Source organism: Eutrema salsugineum, unplaced genomic scaffold, assembly GCF_000478725.1.
Source record: "Eutrema salsugineum unplaced genomic scaffold, Eutsalg1_0 scaffold_18, whole genome shotgun sequence".
NCBI classification, from domain to species: domain Eukaryota; kingdom Viridiplantae; phylum Streptophyta; class Magnoliopsida; order Brassicales; family Brassicaceae; genus Eutrema; species Eutrema salsugineum.
In genome coordinates, this window is record NW_006256846.1 from 2065219 (window position 1) to 2081682 (window position 16464).

Here is a 16464-nt window from a genome sequence, read left to right on the forward strand (position 1 = left end):
GACTTAAGTACGCTTTCCTTGGACCAAATTCTACTTATCCTGTCAAAATAAACTCTGGTTTGGCGGAAGAAGAAACCACAATGCTGTTGACTGAGCTGAGAAAGCATAGAAAATCCTTAGGATATTCACTTGATGACATACCTGGAATCTCTCCAGATCTTTGTATGCACAAGATAAATCTAGAGGATAACGCTAAAAACTCAATCGAAAGTCAAAGGAGACTGAACCCTAATCTCATGGATGTTGTCAAGAAGGAGATTATGAAACTTTTAGAAGCTGGAATAATCTTTCCTATCTCAGATAGCACTTGGGTTAGCCCAGTTCATGTTGTTCCAAAGAAAGGAGGAGTCACTGTCATTAAAAATGATAAAGATGAAATGATCGCTACAAGAACAGTAACTGGATATCGTATGTGCATCGATTACCGGAAACTGAACGCAGCAACTAGGAAAGATCATTTTCCACTTCCATTCATAGATCAAATGCTAGAAAGATTAGCTAATCACCCTTACTATTGCTTCCTTGATGGATACTCCGGATTTTTCCAAATTCCTATTCGACCGGAGGATCAAGACAAAACGACATTCACTTGTCCATATGGCACATTTGCTTACCGACGTATGCCTTTTGGATTGTGTAATGCACCTGCTACCTTCCAGCGGTGCATGATGTCGATCTTCACAGACTTTATTGAAGATTTCATGGAAGTATTCATGGACGATTTCTCTGTCTATGGATCTTCTTTTGAAAAATGTTTAGGCAACCTTGGTAAAGTTCTGCAAAGATGTGAAGATAAGCACTTAGTATTAAATTGGGAAAAATGTCACTTCATGGTACAAGACGGAATCGTGCTTGGGCATAGAATTTCCGGAAAAGGTATTGAAGTTGACAAAGCTAAAATCGAGGTCATGACCAGCCTACAACCACCCACAAACGTAAAAGGAATTTGTAGTTTCTTAGGACACGCAGGATTCTATAGGCGATTCATAAAAGATTTTTCTCAAATAGCTAGACCTCTTACGCGTTTGCTTTGCAAAGAAACGAACTTCGAATTCGATGATGAGTGCTTAGCCGCGTTTCATAAGATCAAACAAGCCCTTATCTCCGCCCCTGTCGTGCAAGCACCTGATTGGGAACTCCCATTCGAAATCATGTGCGATGCAAGTGACTATGCAGTCGGAGCAGTGCTTGGCCAACGAAAAGATAAGAAACTGCACGTAATCTACTACGCAAGCAGAACTCTAGACGAAGCTCAATGCAATTATGCTACAACAGAGAAAAAACTTCTGGCTGTCGTATTTGCATTTGAGAAATTCCGTTCTTATCTCGTAGGATCTAAGGTCATAGTTCATACTGATCATGCTGCAATCAAGTATCTAATGTCTAAGAAAGACGCTAAACCTCGGTTGATAAGATGGATCCTCCTACTGCAAGAATTCGACATCGAAATTCGAGATCGGAAAGGAGCAGATAATGGAGTTGCAGACCATCTTTCATGAATTCGAGTTGAAGAAAGATTGCCCTTAAATGACAGTTTGCCAGAAGAAAACATCTATGCTATAGATACAACCCCCACCAATGCTAATACCGCACCACCACGTCCTCTAATGCGACGAGCAGATGCTTTCAACACCCCATGGTTTAGACACATAGCAAACTACCTAGCAGCTGATGTAGAACCACCACAATTTTTCGGGTATAGGAAGAAAAAGTTTCTGAAGGACATAAGACATTATTTTTGGGATGAACCCTATCTCTATAAGAGATGTGCTGATGGGTTATTCCGAAGATGCGTGGCTGAAGCAGAGATGGAAGGAATTTTATTCGGATGCCATAGCTCGTCTTATGCAGGACATTTCGCAACCTTCAAAACTGCTTCAAAAATCTTACAAGCAGGTTTCTGGTGGTCTACTTTGTTCAAAGATACTCAAGCTTATATATCGAGATGCGATAAATGCCAAAGGATGGGCATCATAAGCAAAAGGAATGAGATGCCTCAAAATTTTATTCTCGAAGTCGAAATTTTCGATGTTTGGGGAATAGATTTTATGGGACCCTTTCCTACTTCTTTTGGAAACCAATACATCTTAGTAGCAGTAGACTACGTCTCTAAGTGGGTTGAAGCAGTCGCTAGTCCCACCAATGATGCAAAAGTTGTCATGAAGCTGTTTAAATCTGTTATATTCCCGCGTTTTGGAGTTCCTAGAATTGTGATAAGCGACGGAGGATCACATTTCATCAACAGAGTTTTCGAGAATCTTCTTAGAAAGAATGGAGTTACACATAAAGTTGCTTCTCCATACCATCCCCAAACCAGCGGTCAATTGGAGATCTCAAATAGAGAAATCAAGTCGATTTTGCAGAAAACAACTGCAGTACATCGCAAGGATTGGTCTACAAAGCTTGACGATGCATTATGGGCGTATCGAACAGCATTCAAGACACCATTAGGAACAACACCATTCAACCTAGTTTACGGGAAAGCATGTCACCTTCCAGTAGAACTCGAGTATAAGGCGCAATGGACTATCAAGGAGATGAACATGAATCTGAAAACAGCTGGAGAAAGAAGACTACTTCAACTTCACGAGTTAGAAGAAATCCGACACAATGCCTACGAAAACTCGAAGATTTACAAGGAGAAGACTAAAGCATATCATGATAAGAAGATTATTCATAGAACTTTTGCTCCTAACGATAAGGTACTTCTTTTCAATTCTCGTCTTAAGCTTTTTCCAGGAAAATTACGTTCAAGATGGTCTGGACCCTTCACGATAAAGGAAGTTAAGCCATACGGAGCCATTGTCCTGTGGGACAGAAACGGAAACTCATTTACAGTGAATGGACAGCGTGTAAAGCCATATCTGGCTGAAAAAACAGAAGACGAGAGAGAAGTGATGTTTTTGATTGATCCATCATCGGCCAATGATGAGACCAAGGAGAGTCACGATCCCGGTTAAGTCTGATCAAGCAACAATGTCAAGCTAACGACTTGAAACAAGCGCTTAGTGGGAGGCAACCCACTTGGTATTTTATCTATTTCCCTTTGACCTTTATTTTCTATTTCCATTGCTTTGTTTCTGTTTCATTTAATTTCAGGTTTTCAGTAAGGAAGAATAAATAAAAAAGACGAGCAGCACTCTCCAGCACGATAAGTTCACTTAAACATTTCAACTTTTCTATTTTCTTTACCATTCTTTCCAAGATTTATCACACTGAGGACAGTGAAATAAGTCTGGAGGAGGATGTTCATCCGTTATTAATGAAATTTGATTTGTTTTGAGTTTGTTTTGGACACATAAAATTTTCTTCAAAATGTTTTTCATAAAAAAAAAAAAATAAAAAATAAAAAAAAAATTTCAAAAATCGTTTTCAAAATGTTTTTTCAAAAGTTTTCAAACCAGGAACACAATAAACATTACTATGATGAATTAGACCAGTGTGCTTCTACGCTATTTTCTCGTTTTTTGCTCTATTTGTGATTTAGGCCTAGACTAGGCGGTAGCTAAGTACTTGCATTACGAAATCCCACCAGAGGACTTCTATTCATGGAGATTCTTTCTGACAGGATATACTAGCTCATTTTATATGGACTTAATTTTGACTTAATTTTCTCATTAAAGCGTTAGATTAGGGAAACGAATCATACATTCAGGACTCCTTTATCCTTTTACCACTCTTTGTTGATCCTGAATGGCTAGTTTATCTTTAGCTAGTTCCCCACCGAACCTAACCTCTTTCAAACCACATGCATTCTTGTTTTTCATTGTCCTATATGCAGATATGTGCAAAAACGTCGGAGAGAAAGAGGATCAACGCGGTTTTCAGTCACTGAAGACGGAGACCTGCGATTTCATTGGAATGATTCAACAAAAGGAGATAATTCAGTTTGCCTTGGAAAAAATTCAAAATCTTGGTACAATTTCGTCCCTTACACTCTCTCTTTTATGTTATTTCCTCTCTAAAAAAAAAAAAAAATCCGAAAAAGAAAAAAAAAATATGAAGGGAGAGGAAATTTAAAACCTTAGAGAGTCTAGGAGGATTGAATTTTATACTTGAGGCAAGCTTGAGTTCGATTATATAGAGTTTTGGAGATTATCTTTATGATTTCCGGAAAAGATCTAAGTCTGGGGGAACAGCTGTTTACAACAAAGGGGAAAGATTATGCAGCAACATTTGGCAAAGGAGAAGTGACTGAAAATCTGCGGTCATCAACAGGTCCTTCTCTCTCTTGCGGTTTTGCATAATATCTTGCATCCTCCATATTCTTCAGGTAACCCTAAACACTTAAACTCCACCACTTAAATAGCTTTTAATACCAAACGTCGTCTACCCTGAATAATGTCTTTGATGAGAATTCACTACTACACTTAATGAATGTAGAGAGCTAGTTGACTGGAAGTTAGATCTAAGTGTGTAGATTTTCACATGACAGATTAACGGACTAGTTTGCTTGTACTTTAGTGAGAATTTTCTAGACTAGATCCAAATAGATGTTTCACGATAAGTTATGGTTTAGAAGGACGGTCACTGAGATATTGTTTAGTTCCTGCGATTTTCAAAAATTTCTTTCCTGACTTAAGTTTGTTTGAGGACAAACAAAAAGGTAAGTCTGGTGGAGTTGATAACACCGTATTTTGACCACTTTTATAGATCATAATTGTATCTTATGCAGGTGTTTTAACTCTGTTTTCAATGTTTTTAAAGTTTTTTCAATGTTTTAGAGTTTCAAAAGACTTTACAGGAAATTTGGGCAAAAGATATGCAATTTGGAACAAATGAGCAATTTTGGATAAATGCAGACCGTCATAAGTATGACAAGCGATGAAGACCTTCTCACCGTCTGATCACCCCCAAAATTTGAGACAACATAGAGAATCCAACCAGCTTTCTAATGCACTTGGTTTGGAGACAATCCAACGGTTAGATCTTCAGATAATCCCGATGCAAGAATGACAGAAAATGCAGTTCCGAAGGAGAGCAGGTGCCGGGACCGCGGCAAACACCCATTTTCCCGCGGGTAGAGCCACCGCGACTGCGGACTTTGGTCGTTCACTTTCCCGACGACTTAATTAAAGCCCAGATCAATTCCTTTCGTTATTTTTGAAGCCCTAAGTGTCCAGAACCACCTCAGAAGCTATAAATACCCCCTTTAGGTCATTCTAAAGGAGGGAGACCAATAGAAAACCGAAACTTAGACAACTTAGAGAGAGAGAGAGAGGGATTTCGTGAGAAACCCTAGAGGAGCCGCCGCCTTTGAAGGAGGAGCCGCCGAGGAGAGCATCATCGCGCCTCCGTCGTCGCTTCCGTTCTTCGTTCTTCTCCCTTCTGTTCTTTAATTTCCTGCAACTTTCAATACTCTGTGATGATTGTTTACAATATGTTTGAGTAGTTACCCAGTTGGGTTTAAAGGGATTTTTCAAAGGGAATTTCATGTGTCTTTGCTTATGAATCGATAGATTTAGGATTTATAATCTTCTAGATGTTCTTCGTTTGCCTTTAATCTTACTGCGTGATTCTTTGCTGGCCACTTAGAAGCCGATCTGATATGATATGTTGCGAAAGCTTTCATTGATTGTCTGAACTAGGGTGAAACGAGCAATTCTTCTGTAGGAGTGGAAACCTACCTGTAGTTGAGTTGTGAATATTGATGAGTCTTGTTCTGCTATTGCATCTTCTCCCTTCCAAAATCAAAGTGGAAACCTACTGATTAGGGTTGCCAGAGATAGTTGTTTAGTGCTGCGAAAGTAGACTATTCATACTTCCGTGCCTCGAGTTCTAGAACATACGTAGTTGATTACCTTTATCATATGCTTAAAATCGATATAGCCTAGTCCATGAACCCCTGCGAAACCCCTTGAGCCCCAACGTTTGTCTTTCATTGCTTACAACCTTCAATTTAGTTTGCTTTTCATTTGCTTGTTCTTTGCTTTCAATCGCCTAGTTTAATCGCCATTTAGTTTCCTTCATTCGCTTTTGTTTAATCGATTCTTACTTGCTTTTATTTGCTTTCACTTTCAATTGCTTTTACTTGTTTAGCTTTCTAGTTTAGATTTAGTGACAACCAAAACCCAAAACCAAAATCCAAACCGTTTAGTTCTAATCTGATTTAAGCGTTGCAGTGAATTCGTACTGAAACAACTAAGTTTCTGTGGATCGATACCCTAAGTACTACAGCGCACATCTGTGCACTTGCAGACATTTAGGGGTTATAAATTTAAAACCTGAAGCTTAGTAAAAGGAAAACAACAAACCCCGTTTACAACTCGCATCACTCTACCATATACTTTGATCAGACCGGCATGATACAGATATGCTTGAATCATATCACCCTGAAGATAATAAATTAAATGTTTCAAAATTAAAATTATAATAAATCCAAAATTACATATTATTAACATAACGGACAAATTTGAGTTAACAAACCTCTTCATCCATGAGCATCATTTGTAAGGAATCATGATTAGGAGTTCCCTGGCCGATTCATTTCTTCAGTACCTTAACTCTGATGCTCCAGTTTGTTTTATCTAGATGCAAATTGTTGATGCAGTCATAGGTAGCCATTACCCTAAGAGGTGAATTTTTGTTTTTAAAGAGATTAGAGCTATTATAGAAAACAGAAGTTGCAGAAGTTTAATGGGGGATGAGATATCCTTTGATATACGATATAATAAATATAGGAAAGAAAACAAAACCCTACATGTTACAGGGTTTTGAAACCGAATGTTTAATCAATAGGGTTATTGAATTTAAAAAGTTTTTTAAAAAATTTCATTTTCGAAAAAGCAAAATGCACAGGTCAATCAAATGCATTGTTTCTGAGAAATATGCACTTTTTATGAAATTGCATCTATTAAGGTAATCTCAATTTAGTCATATAATTATCATGACAAATAATGAATATAAGTGAAGTTGTTTATTCTAGCAAAAATGGAAATAAAAATAATCTAAATCCAAGTGGAGACAATGCACATTATATGAATTGCATCTCTCTTGAATTATACATAAATATAGGTAAATATATAATTAAAATTGTGTTCTTTATATAGGTAAGATATTAAAGTCAGCACACAATGCTCTGCTTATACTCTGCAGTTTCGAACGTCTTTCCATGTAAGTATTATTTTTCTATGCTCTGTATTCGAATTTACAAATGTGCAGATTTGAAAAATTCAATGAGGAAAAGTAACTGAATATTTGCCTGAATATTTAATAACTTCAGGTCTGAATTATTTGATAAATGTAAAGTATATCTAAACATATTATTATTAAGCTGGATGAAACAAACAGATCTTAAATAAAACAAATAAACCTAACTGCTAACAAATTATATAATTCGCTATGACTCTCAGCTAAATGAGAATACAAAAATTTCTTATTCATGATGCATCAGTTGTCTTATTGCTAAACTTGCACAGTATAACAAATATATTGTTAATAGCAAATAACATCAAATTCCATTAATTTAGTTAATTCATCAACTGTAATTTTTTAAAAAGCAAGAGAATGAGAAGTACCTCTAAAAACTAATAATATAGGCTGCACCTCTTACCATTGAAACTTGTTCTTCTAACTACATATATTTATAATAAACAATGGAGATAATTAGTAGTTGTTGTATATAATTTCGAATTAAAAAAACATGATAACATATTAAAGATACATACACTCACAGTAGTTAAGTGGTTGAAACATTGTAGAGATGATGAACTGAATCATTTTTTTGTATGGTCGAACGTTTTTTTCCACATTGTGTTCGAATTACAGCAAAATCTTTGATCTCAAACTATGATCCCTCAATCAGTAAACAGTCATACTTCCTAATGAATTTCTTTGTTACTCTGACCTGGATCTTATTACCTTGAAAGTGAAAATGAAAACCAATTAGTAGGCAATCAGAATAAAAAAATTTAAGTAAAATATTTTATAGATATCATTATTTTTACTTTGATATCTATTCATATTCATATCAAGAGTAGTCTCTTGATGTCTAGTATATTGCTTCCACTTCTTAAGTAGTTTAAGTCGAACAGTCCATTCTGTTGTAGACTAATTAAGATTATGAATTTTGTCAATAAGAAGAGTCATTTTTTTGTCTATAGTTTTTTTATAGTTTGATTGTTATGAATGATTGTGTCTTAATACAGTATAACCATATATATATATATGCATTTTTTTGTTAGACTTTAAACTTCAATAAATCAAGCAACAACGTTCAAGAGAGCTCGAAGAGCTTCTTTCGCAATAGCATCTGCCTCAGTATTAAGAGTCCGGGGGATATAAATAAACGAAAAAATGCAGAGAAAGATAGTTTCAAAAGACGGATATCTGCTACAGTTGCATGGACTGAAAAGTGTTCACTAGGGACAACCATATATATATATATATGCATATGAAAGGATTTAATGTGTTAGGATTTCATCGATATTTTCCTAACAAATATGATAGATATTAGGTAACCGAAAGATTATGAATCAAACCAAAATTTGGAATCTTGTTTACGTTAAAGACAAAGATATGTAATATATAAGAAGGTAATATTATAAATAATTATAGTAACAGAGATCCTCTATACTTATGGATTACTTCCTAAAATGAAACCAACTTTTACGAACGGCATATATGTATTCTGGTTGAGATTCTGTAAATATATCAAACTTTTAATATTGAGCTAAATTCCAAAGAATTTAATTTTTAGCATGTTCAATCTAAACGATTTGAATAGTTGTATAACAACTTCACTTGTATTACTTCAAAATATTAGTGTCTGTTATTAAATAGATTCTTCCTTAAATTTCAAATAGAAAATGATACTGGCTGAATATCATAGGTTTGAAAGAATATAGAAATACATAAAGGGGAAAAGACGGAGAATGTTAACTGCTTCAAAGGAGAAGTTCTCTGCAAATTGCCTGAACATGTCAAAACAATAAAGGAATTTTGCTATAATGTTTTCTTATAGAATAAAAATAATATGAAGTAATTTCAAATTTTTAGAGTATATCAATTTCTAAAATATTCAATATCAATAATGGTTAACAATTGATTCATATGTTATATTATGTACAAATATAAAATCTCTATTAAGTTTACATATCAATAAAGATCTTTATTTACAAAATATTTATCCTAATAACTCTACCAGATCCCAAATGCTATATTCTTTAATCAATTATATGTATTCAACATCTACAATTCTTTAACAACATATGTAGGTAGTAAACAAAAACGACATGATATACATCAACACGAAATGGGGAATATATTTTGATAATTTTTTATTTTATTACATTATTTGTTGTTCAGTCAATACTTAATAATTTAATTTTTATAAACAATCATAATTCATAGCACAAACTGCAATAAATAATTAAATTGAAATGATAAATATGAAAATATGTTGTTTTTATTAATCCATAGATAGCTAACAAAAAATAAATAATTCAAACGAAATAATGAAAAGAAAACCAACCGGATGATGCACACATCCGATTATTATTCCAAAGTTAAATGACCAACAATTAAGAAAACTAAAACAAAGGTCCGTATTCATAATCTAAATGGATTCAAAATTCAACCATCATGCCTCTCTTTCTTCACTTGCTTAAGAACAGTAGGTTTCTTAATATCATAAGGCTTCAGTTGGTTTTTGCAAGTTTTATTGACAGCTGAATGATCATCCTCAATTTTCTCCACCTCGATCTTGTCAGGACTCTTACGTTTTGATGTGAGTGTGTTTTCCTCATCACTACTATCAAGCAACATCTTCGGAATCTAGCATATAAGTATGACTTTGATATTTTTAGAATTTCTTTATAAAAATACAATTTTGAGATATCAACCCAATATATATATAACTAACCTTATCGTCAATAAGGTGAGACGCTTTTTCCTCTGTTTTAACTTCAGGTGTATTTTGTTCACATATATATAGATAACTATATAAATAAAACTATCATTGTATAAGTAAGAAAGTAATTTGGTAATGACCAAATTGTATCACTGTAGCATATCAATGATGCAAAAATTTAGAAAACTCTTTAACCATATCACTTTGAGTAACAATTTTGGAAACTTTATAAACATCACTGTTTAAACAATGTTCGAACTCTCAATGGATATCTTGAACAAATAGGTTTTCCCACATATGATACTCAATGGTAGAGGTAGGACATCAGGATCCTGAATCTGTTTCATGAATAACTGATAAATAAATAATAATTAACACAATAATATTCAATTTAATATTTCATAATTCAAGAAGACCTCATCAACAGACTGTGTTAGTTGGGCGGCTGTGTGGTTGACAACCTCCGTAGCAAGCTTATCAAATATCAAGAACTTTGTTTCACCAGTATTATCCATTACTCGAAAAGTTAATATGAACTTGAATATTTATATTAACATATTTAAAACATGTGAATATACAATAGAGTGCAATATAATGTAGTCACTGTATTGTTAGGCAAAATAAGAGATATACTTACGCTGGAACTACTTGCTCAACGTCTTCTTTTTACTTACCACACTCCACAATTATTTAGGAAAAAGTCTGCCCGGATACAGCTCCCTCATCTCATCCATGTCACGTGGAAGAACGTTTTTGGCACATGCATTACATGACATGTAGAACCATCCAAATTCAGTGTCAATAGACATGATTGTTGTTACACATTTTGCAACCTATATAGATACATCATCAAAAAACAGTTTTACAATCATTGTGTTAATAACACATTTGTAAAACTGTGTTAATAACTATTAGAAACTGTAATAATGCATTTGTAAAACTGTGTTAATAAATATAAATAAATTACCTCGAAGGCAGCGGTTATCTCACTTATAGTTCTCTGAGGAGGATGGAGAAAAAAATCATCACGTACAGAGACAGAATTGACAATAGTCAATTGATTAGGATGAGTGTAAGAAAGTGTTAAACCATCAGTTGGTCAACTGCAAAATAGAATACAGATATTATTGTAGATTTATACAACACCTAATAATATATTGAAAATATAGATTATACCTTTCTTTGAATGACTTGATCTCTGGTAGATCGGGATCAGTCATGACAATAGAAGAGCTATAACAATTGCCAATACTCTAGTTACCTGAGTATTTGACATCTATGTATTAAACCAATAGACAAAGAGTTTTGATTTGGATGTACGATTACAACTTCGCGCGGTGATACCTTGGTATAGATGCAACTTTCCAAACCGCAACACAAACACAATGACAGCGTCAGCTGAATTAGTAGCAACACTTTCAAGGTTCTCAGCGTAGTTACCACATAGAACACAATTCAAACGGATATCACTACATGCAAAAATATACATCGCTATAAGTGGTGTCAAAATTTAATATGAGATAATCCTTATAAACAATAAAAATAATTTATACCTTGCGTCACTTAGGGTCATGGTAAGACGTTTTGTTTGTTTCTTGTTCACGTTCAATATTTCAACTTTTCCAATACTAACGATCTGACCAACGACAGCTGTAAATATTCATTTTTATGAAGTAGATCGATTAGATATAATGATATAATAAAAACACATATATACCTATTTATAATATATATATATATATATATATACATAGATAGATAAACGTATACCTATCAAGAAGTCTGGACTGAGTTTGCCATCATGAATGTTAGTGAAACTAACAAATTTCAAACCTAAGACAGTTGGATCCAATTCTTCAGCTGGTTTCACAGACGTAGTAGAGGCGAACTGGATCTTGTAAACAGTGCCGTGCTAACACATTTAGAGGCCTAAGACAATTTAGAAAATTGTGATCTTTTATAAGTGTATAATTTTTATAAATTATAGAATTAAAAATAAATCAAACTGTAAAACTATATTACTAAAATGTAAAATTATATATAAAATAAATATATGAAACATTTTAATGAGTTTATCATTTAAAAATATGTTAAAATATCAAGTACTTATTAAAACATATTAAATGATAGAATAACAGATAATATGTAGATAAATAAAATAAAATTTATTAGATTATAGTAAAAAGATGATAGATAAATTATGATTTGAAAGTTAAAATTATTATTACAAGACTCTAACAACAAATCTTTCACTAACTTAACTAATATTATTATTGATATGTAATCTAAAAACTGAAATTATAGATGTGGCATAAGGCCAATGCCTTTTTTTCATTAAGGGAGGCACGACTCTGCTTGTACACATGAGATATTGTCCAGAGTATCCCCCATCATGTGTGACTTGAAAGTTGGTAAAGATTTTGATCATATCTTCTTCCAACAAATTCTCATATTTCCTTATGAACTCTTTCTTCACAGACATGTGCATTGTTTGATTCTGCAAGTAAAGATAAAAATACAGCGTAAGATGTAGATAATTTTAACTAATTGGTTTACTTATACTATAATTTATCAAAAGTTTAAAATAATATATAAACGTAGTAACTCAGAATACCTTCCCATCCACGACGACCATTTCAAGAGTTTGAACACCATTCAAGAACTACTTCCACAGCTTAAGAATCTTAACACCAACTCTCCATTGAGTTTTGAAAGGTTTTAGTGCACTGAGGTTGGTAAAGGAGGCCATTATTTTAGTATTTCCTATAAGAAGAAAGTGAAGCTATAGGAAATAAGTTTTGTTTGACGTGGTAAGTGAATGGCAAGGAAATCCTCTATATATACGGGATGTAAAGGTACCAATGCGTATAGTTAGGTTAAATCTTTGTGTGATTTTTAGTGGAGGAAAAACTAATATTTGAATTTGAAGAGTGTAACACCGCAAAACTTTTGAAATGGAAAGTAAAATAAAATGAATATACTATAGATGTAGATTAGTTGATACGATCCTCCCAAGGAAATTGCACTTGCTCGTTTGGTAGGGGTTGATAAACTCGGCCAGATCGGTTTGATCGGAGAGATGCTAAGGGGTGAGGGGTTGCCTCGAAAATCCTTAGGCCCAACTCGCGAGAAACGGAAACTGATCAAGGAATGAAAACACCAAGTGTTGATCTCGCGGGTCAAGGATGAACAGGCGTGAGACTTGATCTCGAAAATCCTGTTGCCCCTAAACTACTTTGAACGAAATTGAAAACAAGATGTAAGGAAGGCTGCGTCGAATCCTATAGACTGAATCCGATAAACCCAAAATAAACTTTCAAGGCTAACCACCTAAGAAAGGAAACTCAAAGAAAACAAGAGAAAATCTCGACATTTTTATTGATAAAAGTGAATGACAAAATACAAGGGATTAGGGCTCTTTATATAGAGTCTCATAAGAAGTGCAAAGGACAGAAATAATAAATAGATACATTGAATACGATAAAGGACCACTCGGCTTCCTCGGATGTCCGTTTGACTTCTTTTACGAGAATGATCTTTCAACTCCTTGTAACGACTTTTAACTAATTCGGATAAGGAAAAGATGTGGGCCTTAACCTCATTAAAACCCCATCCGGTAAATCCAATGGGACAAACCCGGATGTAAGGAAAAATAGTATCAAGGGGCCACACCGTCCGAATAGGCTAAGAGTGTTACAGCTCGGTCGCTTAGTGTGGCATCCGTAAACTTGGCCATCAGCTCGGTGTATAACCTCCAAATGGCCATGGACAGCTTCTTAGCTCGGGACCGTGTAATTGGACCAGTGAGCTCGGTCAGTTCTGGACTTGGGTCGTTCACCTCGGCCAGTTTCCCTTCTTGAACCTCCATCTCACTTAGCTCGGCCATTTGGTCGTGATTTCCGGTCTGGACTAGTCCTCCGGCCTGACCCTCAGTTCGCACCTCGTCCATGCTCGTATCATTCCCCCCCTCTTGAAAAGGACTTGTCCTCAAGTCTGGTCCATCTGGAAGAAAGGGAACTAAGTCAGAAACATTAAAGCTTGAACTGACCGTATACTTACCTCGGAGGTCGATCTGGTAAGCATTGTCATTGATGCGGTTCAAGACCGTGAATGGTCCATCGACTCGGGGTAACAGCTTGGATTTCCGTTCCTCAGGAAATCTTTCCTTCCGTAGATAAATCCAAACTTGGTCGCCGGGCTCGAACGTTCTTTTGCTTCTTCCTTTGTTTGCTTTTCTTTGAAATTGCTCGGTTTTCCTTTGAATGTTCTCCTTGGCTTTCTCGTGCATCTGTTTGACCAGTTCGGCCTTTTTCTTGCCATCCAGATTAAGTCTTTCACTCATAGGCAAAGGGGTTAGATCAAGTGGGGTAATCGGATTAAACCCATACACAAGTTGAAAAGGAGAAAACATTGTAGTTGAATGAACCGAATGATTATAAGCAAATTCAACGTGTGGCAAGCAATCTTCCCAAGTTCTAAGATTCTTTTTAATCACGGATCTCAACAAGGCTGACAAAGTTCGATTAACTACTTCGGTTTGTCCATCAGTTTGAGGGTGACAAGTAGTTGAAAAACAAAGTTTAGTTCCAAGTTTTGACCATAGGGTTTTCCAAAAATAACTAAGGAATTTGGTGTCCCGATCTGAAACAATGGTTCTAGGAACCCCATGCAATCGGACTATTTCCCTAAAGAACAGGTCAGCCACATTTGATGCATCATCGGTCTTATGGCATGGAATGAAATGAGCCATCTTAGAAAACCTATCTACAACCACAAAGACCGAATCTCTACCTCTCCTAGTGCGTGGCAATCCTAACACAAAGTCCATGGATATGTCGGTCCAAGGCTCACTAGGGATCGGAAGGGGAGTGTACATACCTGGGCCTTGGCTTCGGGTTTTGGCCATCTTGCAGATCGTACAACGGCTACAAATTCGCTCCACATCGCGTTTTAAGTGCGGCCAGAAGAAGTGGTCTTGCACCACACTTAGAGTCTTAGCTACTCCGAAGTGCCCCATCAGTCCTCCTCCATGTGCTTCCCTAACAAGTAAATCACGGAGAGATGTGTTAGGTATGCATAACCGATTTTCATAGAAAAGATAGCCATCACTTTGGTAGTATTTGCCATGGGCAAATTTGGAACTGGCTCGGTAGACGTCCTGGAAGTCTGGATCAGTGAGGTTGGCATCCTTCATCAGTTCAAACCCTAACACCTTCGCATCCAAAGTGGAAATCAAGGCATGTCGTCGAGACAAAGCATCGGCCACCACGTTCTCTTTACCCTGCTTGTACTGAATGACGTATGGAAAGGTCTCGATGAATTCCATCCATCTGGCATGCCTCTTGTTAAGCTTCTGTTGGCCCTTTAAATGTTTGAGCGACTGGTGATCTGTATGAATGACGAACTCCTTGGGCCACAGGTAGTGTTGCCAGGTTTGTAATGCTCGGACCAACGCGTACAGTTCTTTATCGTAGGTTGGGTAGTTCAAGGTTGCTCCTCCTAGCTTCTCACTGAAGAAAGCCACGGGTTTCTTCTCTTGCATCAGCACGGCTCCAATTCCAACCCCTGAGGCGTCGCACTCTATCTCAAAGGTCTTAAGAAAGTCAGGTAGCACCAGTAAGGGCGCATGGGTTAGCTTGTGTTTCAAGAGCTGAAAGGCTTCCTCCTGCGGTTGCTCCCACTTAAACCCGACCTCCTTTTTAATGATCTCGGTCAAAGGTGCGGCTATCGTGCTGAAGTTTTGGACAAAACGGCGATAGAAGCCAGCTAGGCCATGGAAGCTCCGGACTTCTCCAACAGTCTTTGGGCTCGGCCAATCCTGGATCGCCTTGATCTTCTCTTCATCGACCTGGATTCCCTGCGAACTCACAACAAACCCTAAAAAGACAACGTGATCCGCACAAAAAGTACACTTCTTAAGGTTTCCAAAGAGTCGTTCATGTCTAAGCACATCTAACACCTTTTTCAAATGCAGCACATGTTCATCTAAGGTCTTGCTGTAAATTAAGATATCATCGAAGTAAACTACCACGAAAACACCTATGAACGACCTAAGAACATGATTCATCAAACGCATGAATGTGCTAGGTGCATTAGTGAGTCCAAAAGGCATAACAAGCCACTCGTAAAGACCATGCTTAGTTTTAAAAGCCGTTTTCCATTCATCACCTTCTTTCATCCTAATCTGGTGATAGCCACTTTTTAAATCAACTTTAGAAAAGATGCATGCACCATGAAGCTCATCTAACATATCGTCTAGCCTAGGTATAGGATGGCGATACTTAACCGTTATGTTGTTGATGGCTCGGCAGTCAACACACATCCTCCAAGTTCCATCCTTCTTGGGCACGAGTAAAACCGGTACGGCACATGGACTCATGCTCTCGCGAATGTAACCCTTGGCCAGAAGTTCATCCACCTGTCTTTGAAGCTCCTTGGTTTCCACGGGATTAGTACGGTAGGCAGGTCGGTTAGGAAGGGTGGCTCCGGGCACGAAGTCAATCTGGTGCTCAATTCCTCGAAGGGGTGGTAAGCCACCTGGGTCGTCTTCTGGAAAGACATCAGCAAAATCCTGCAAAACATGAGAGATTCTGCTCGGTAAAACCGGCTCAGGG

The 16464-nt window shown here is 36.3% G+C and overlaps 1 protein-coding gene across 1 annotated transcript; it reads right to left on the reverse strand.

The window, feature by feature from the left end:
- Positions 1-10536: 10536 nt before the first annotated feature.
- Positions 10537-12485, reverse strand: LOC112087246. The gene is made up of 8 exons (XM_024157277.1): positions 12465-12485; positions 12252-12347; positions 11621-11762; positions 11404-11500; positions 11195-11319; positions 10940-10953; positions 10818-10850; positions 10537-10683 (listed from the first exon to the last, which is right to left on the reverse strand). Exons 1-8 carry the CDS (start codon positions 12483-12485, stop codon positions 10537-10539), a joined length of 675 nt encoding a protein of 224 aa, XP_024013045.1.
- Between the last annotated feature and the right edge of the window lie 3979 nt (positions 12486-16464).

What these genes read in the sequence shown, in the direction of transcription:
- LOC112087246 (XM_024157277.1), bottom strand. Translation starts at nt 12,485, where the DNA reads ATGGTCGTCGTGGATGGGAAG. An exon ending in CAGTCCAGACTTCTTGATAG is followed by an intron (nt 11,501 to 11,620) that starts GTATACGTTTAT and finishes GAATATTTACAG; the next exon opens with CTGTCGTTGGTCAGATCGTT. An exon ending in AGATAACCGCTGCCTTCGAG is followed by an intron (nt 10,684 to 10,817) that starts GTAATTTATTTA and finishes GTATCTATATAG; the next exon opens with GTTGCAAAATGTGTAACAAC.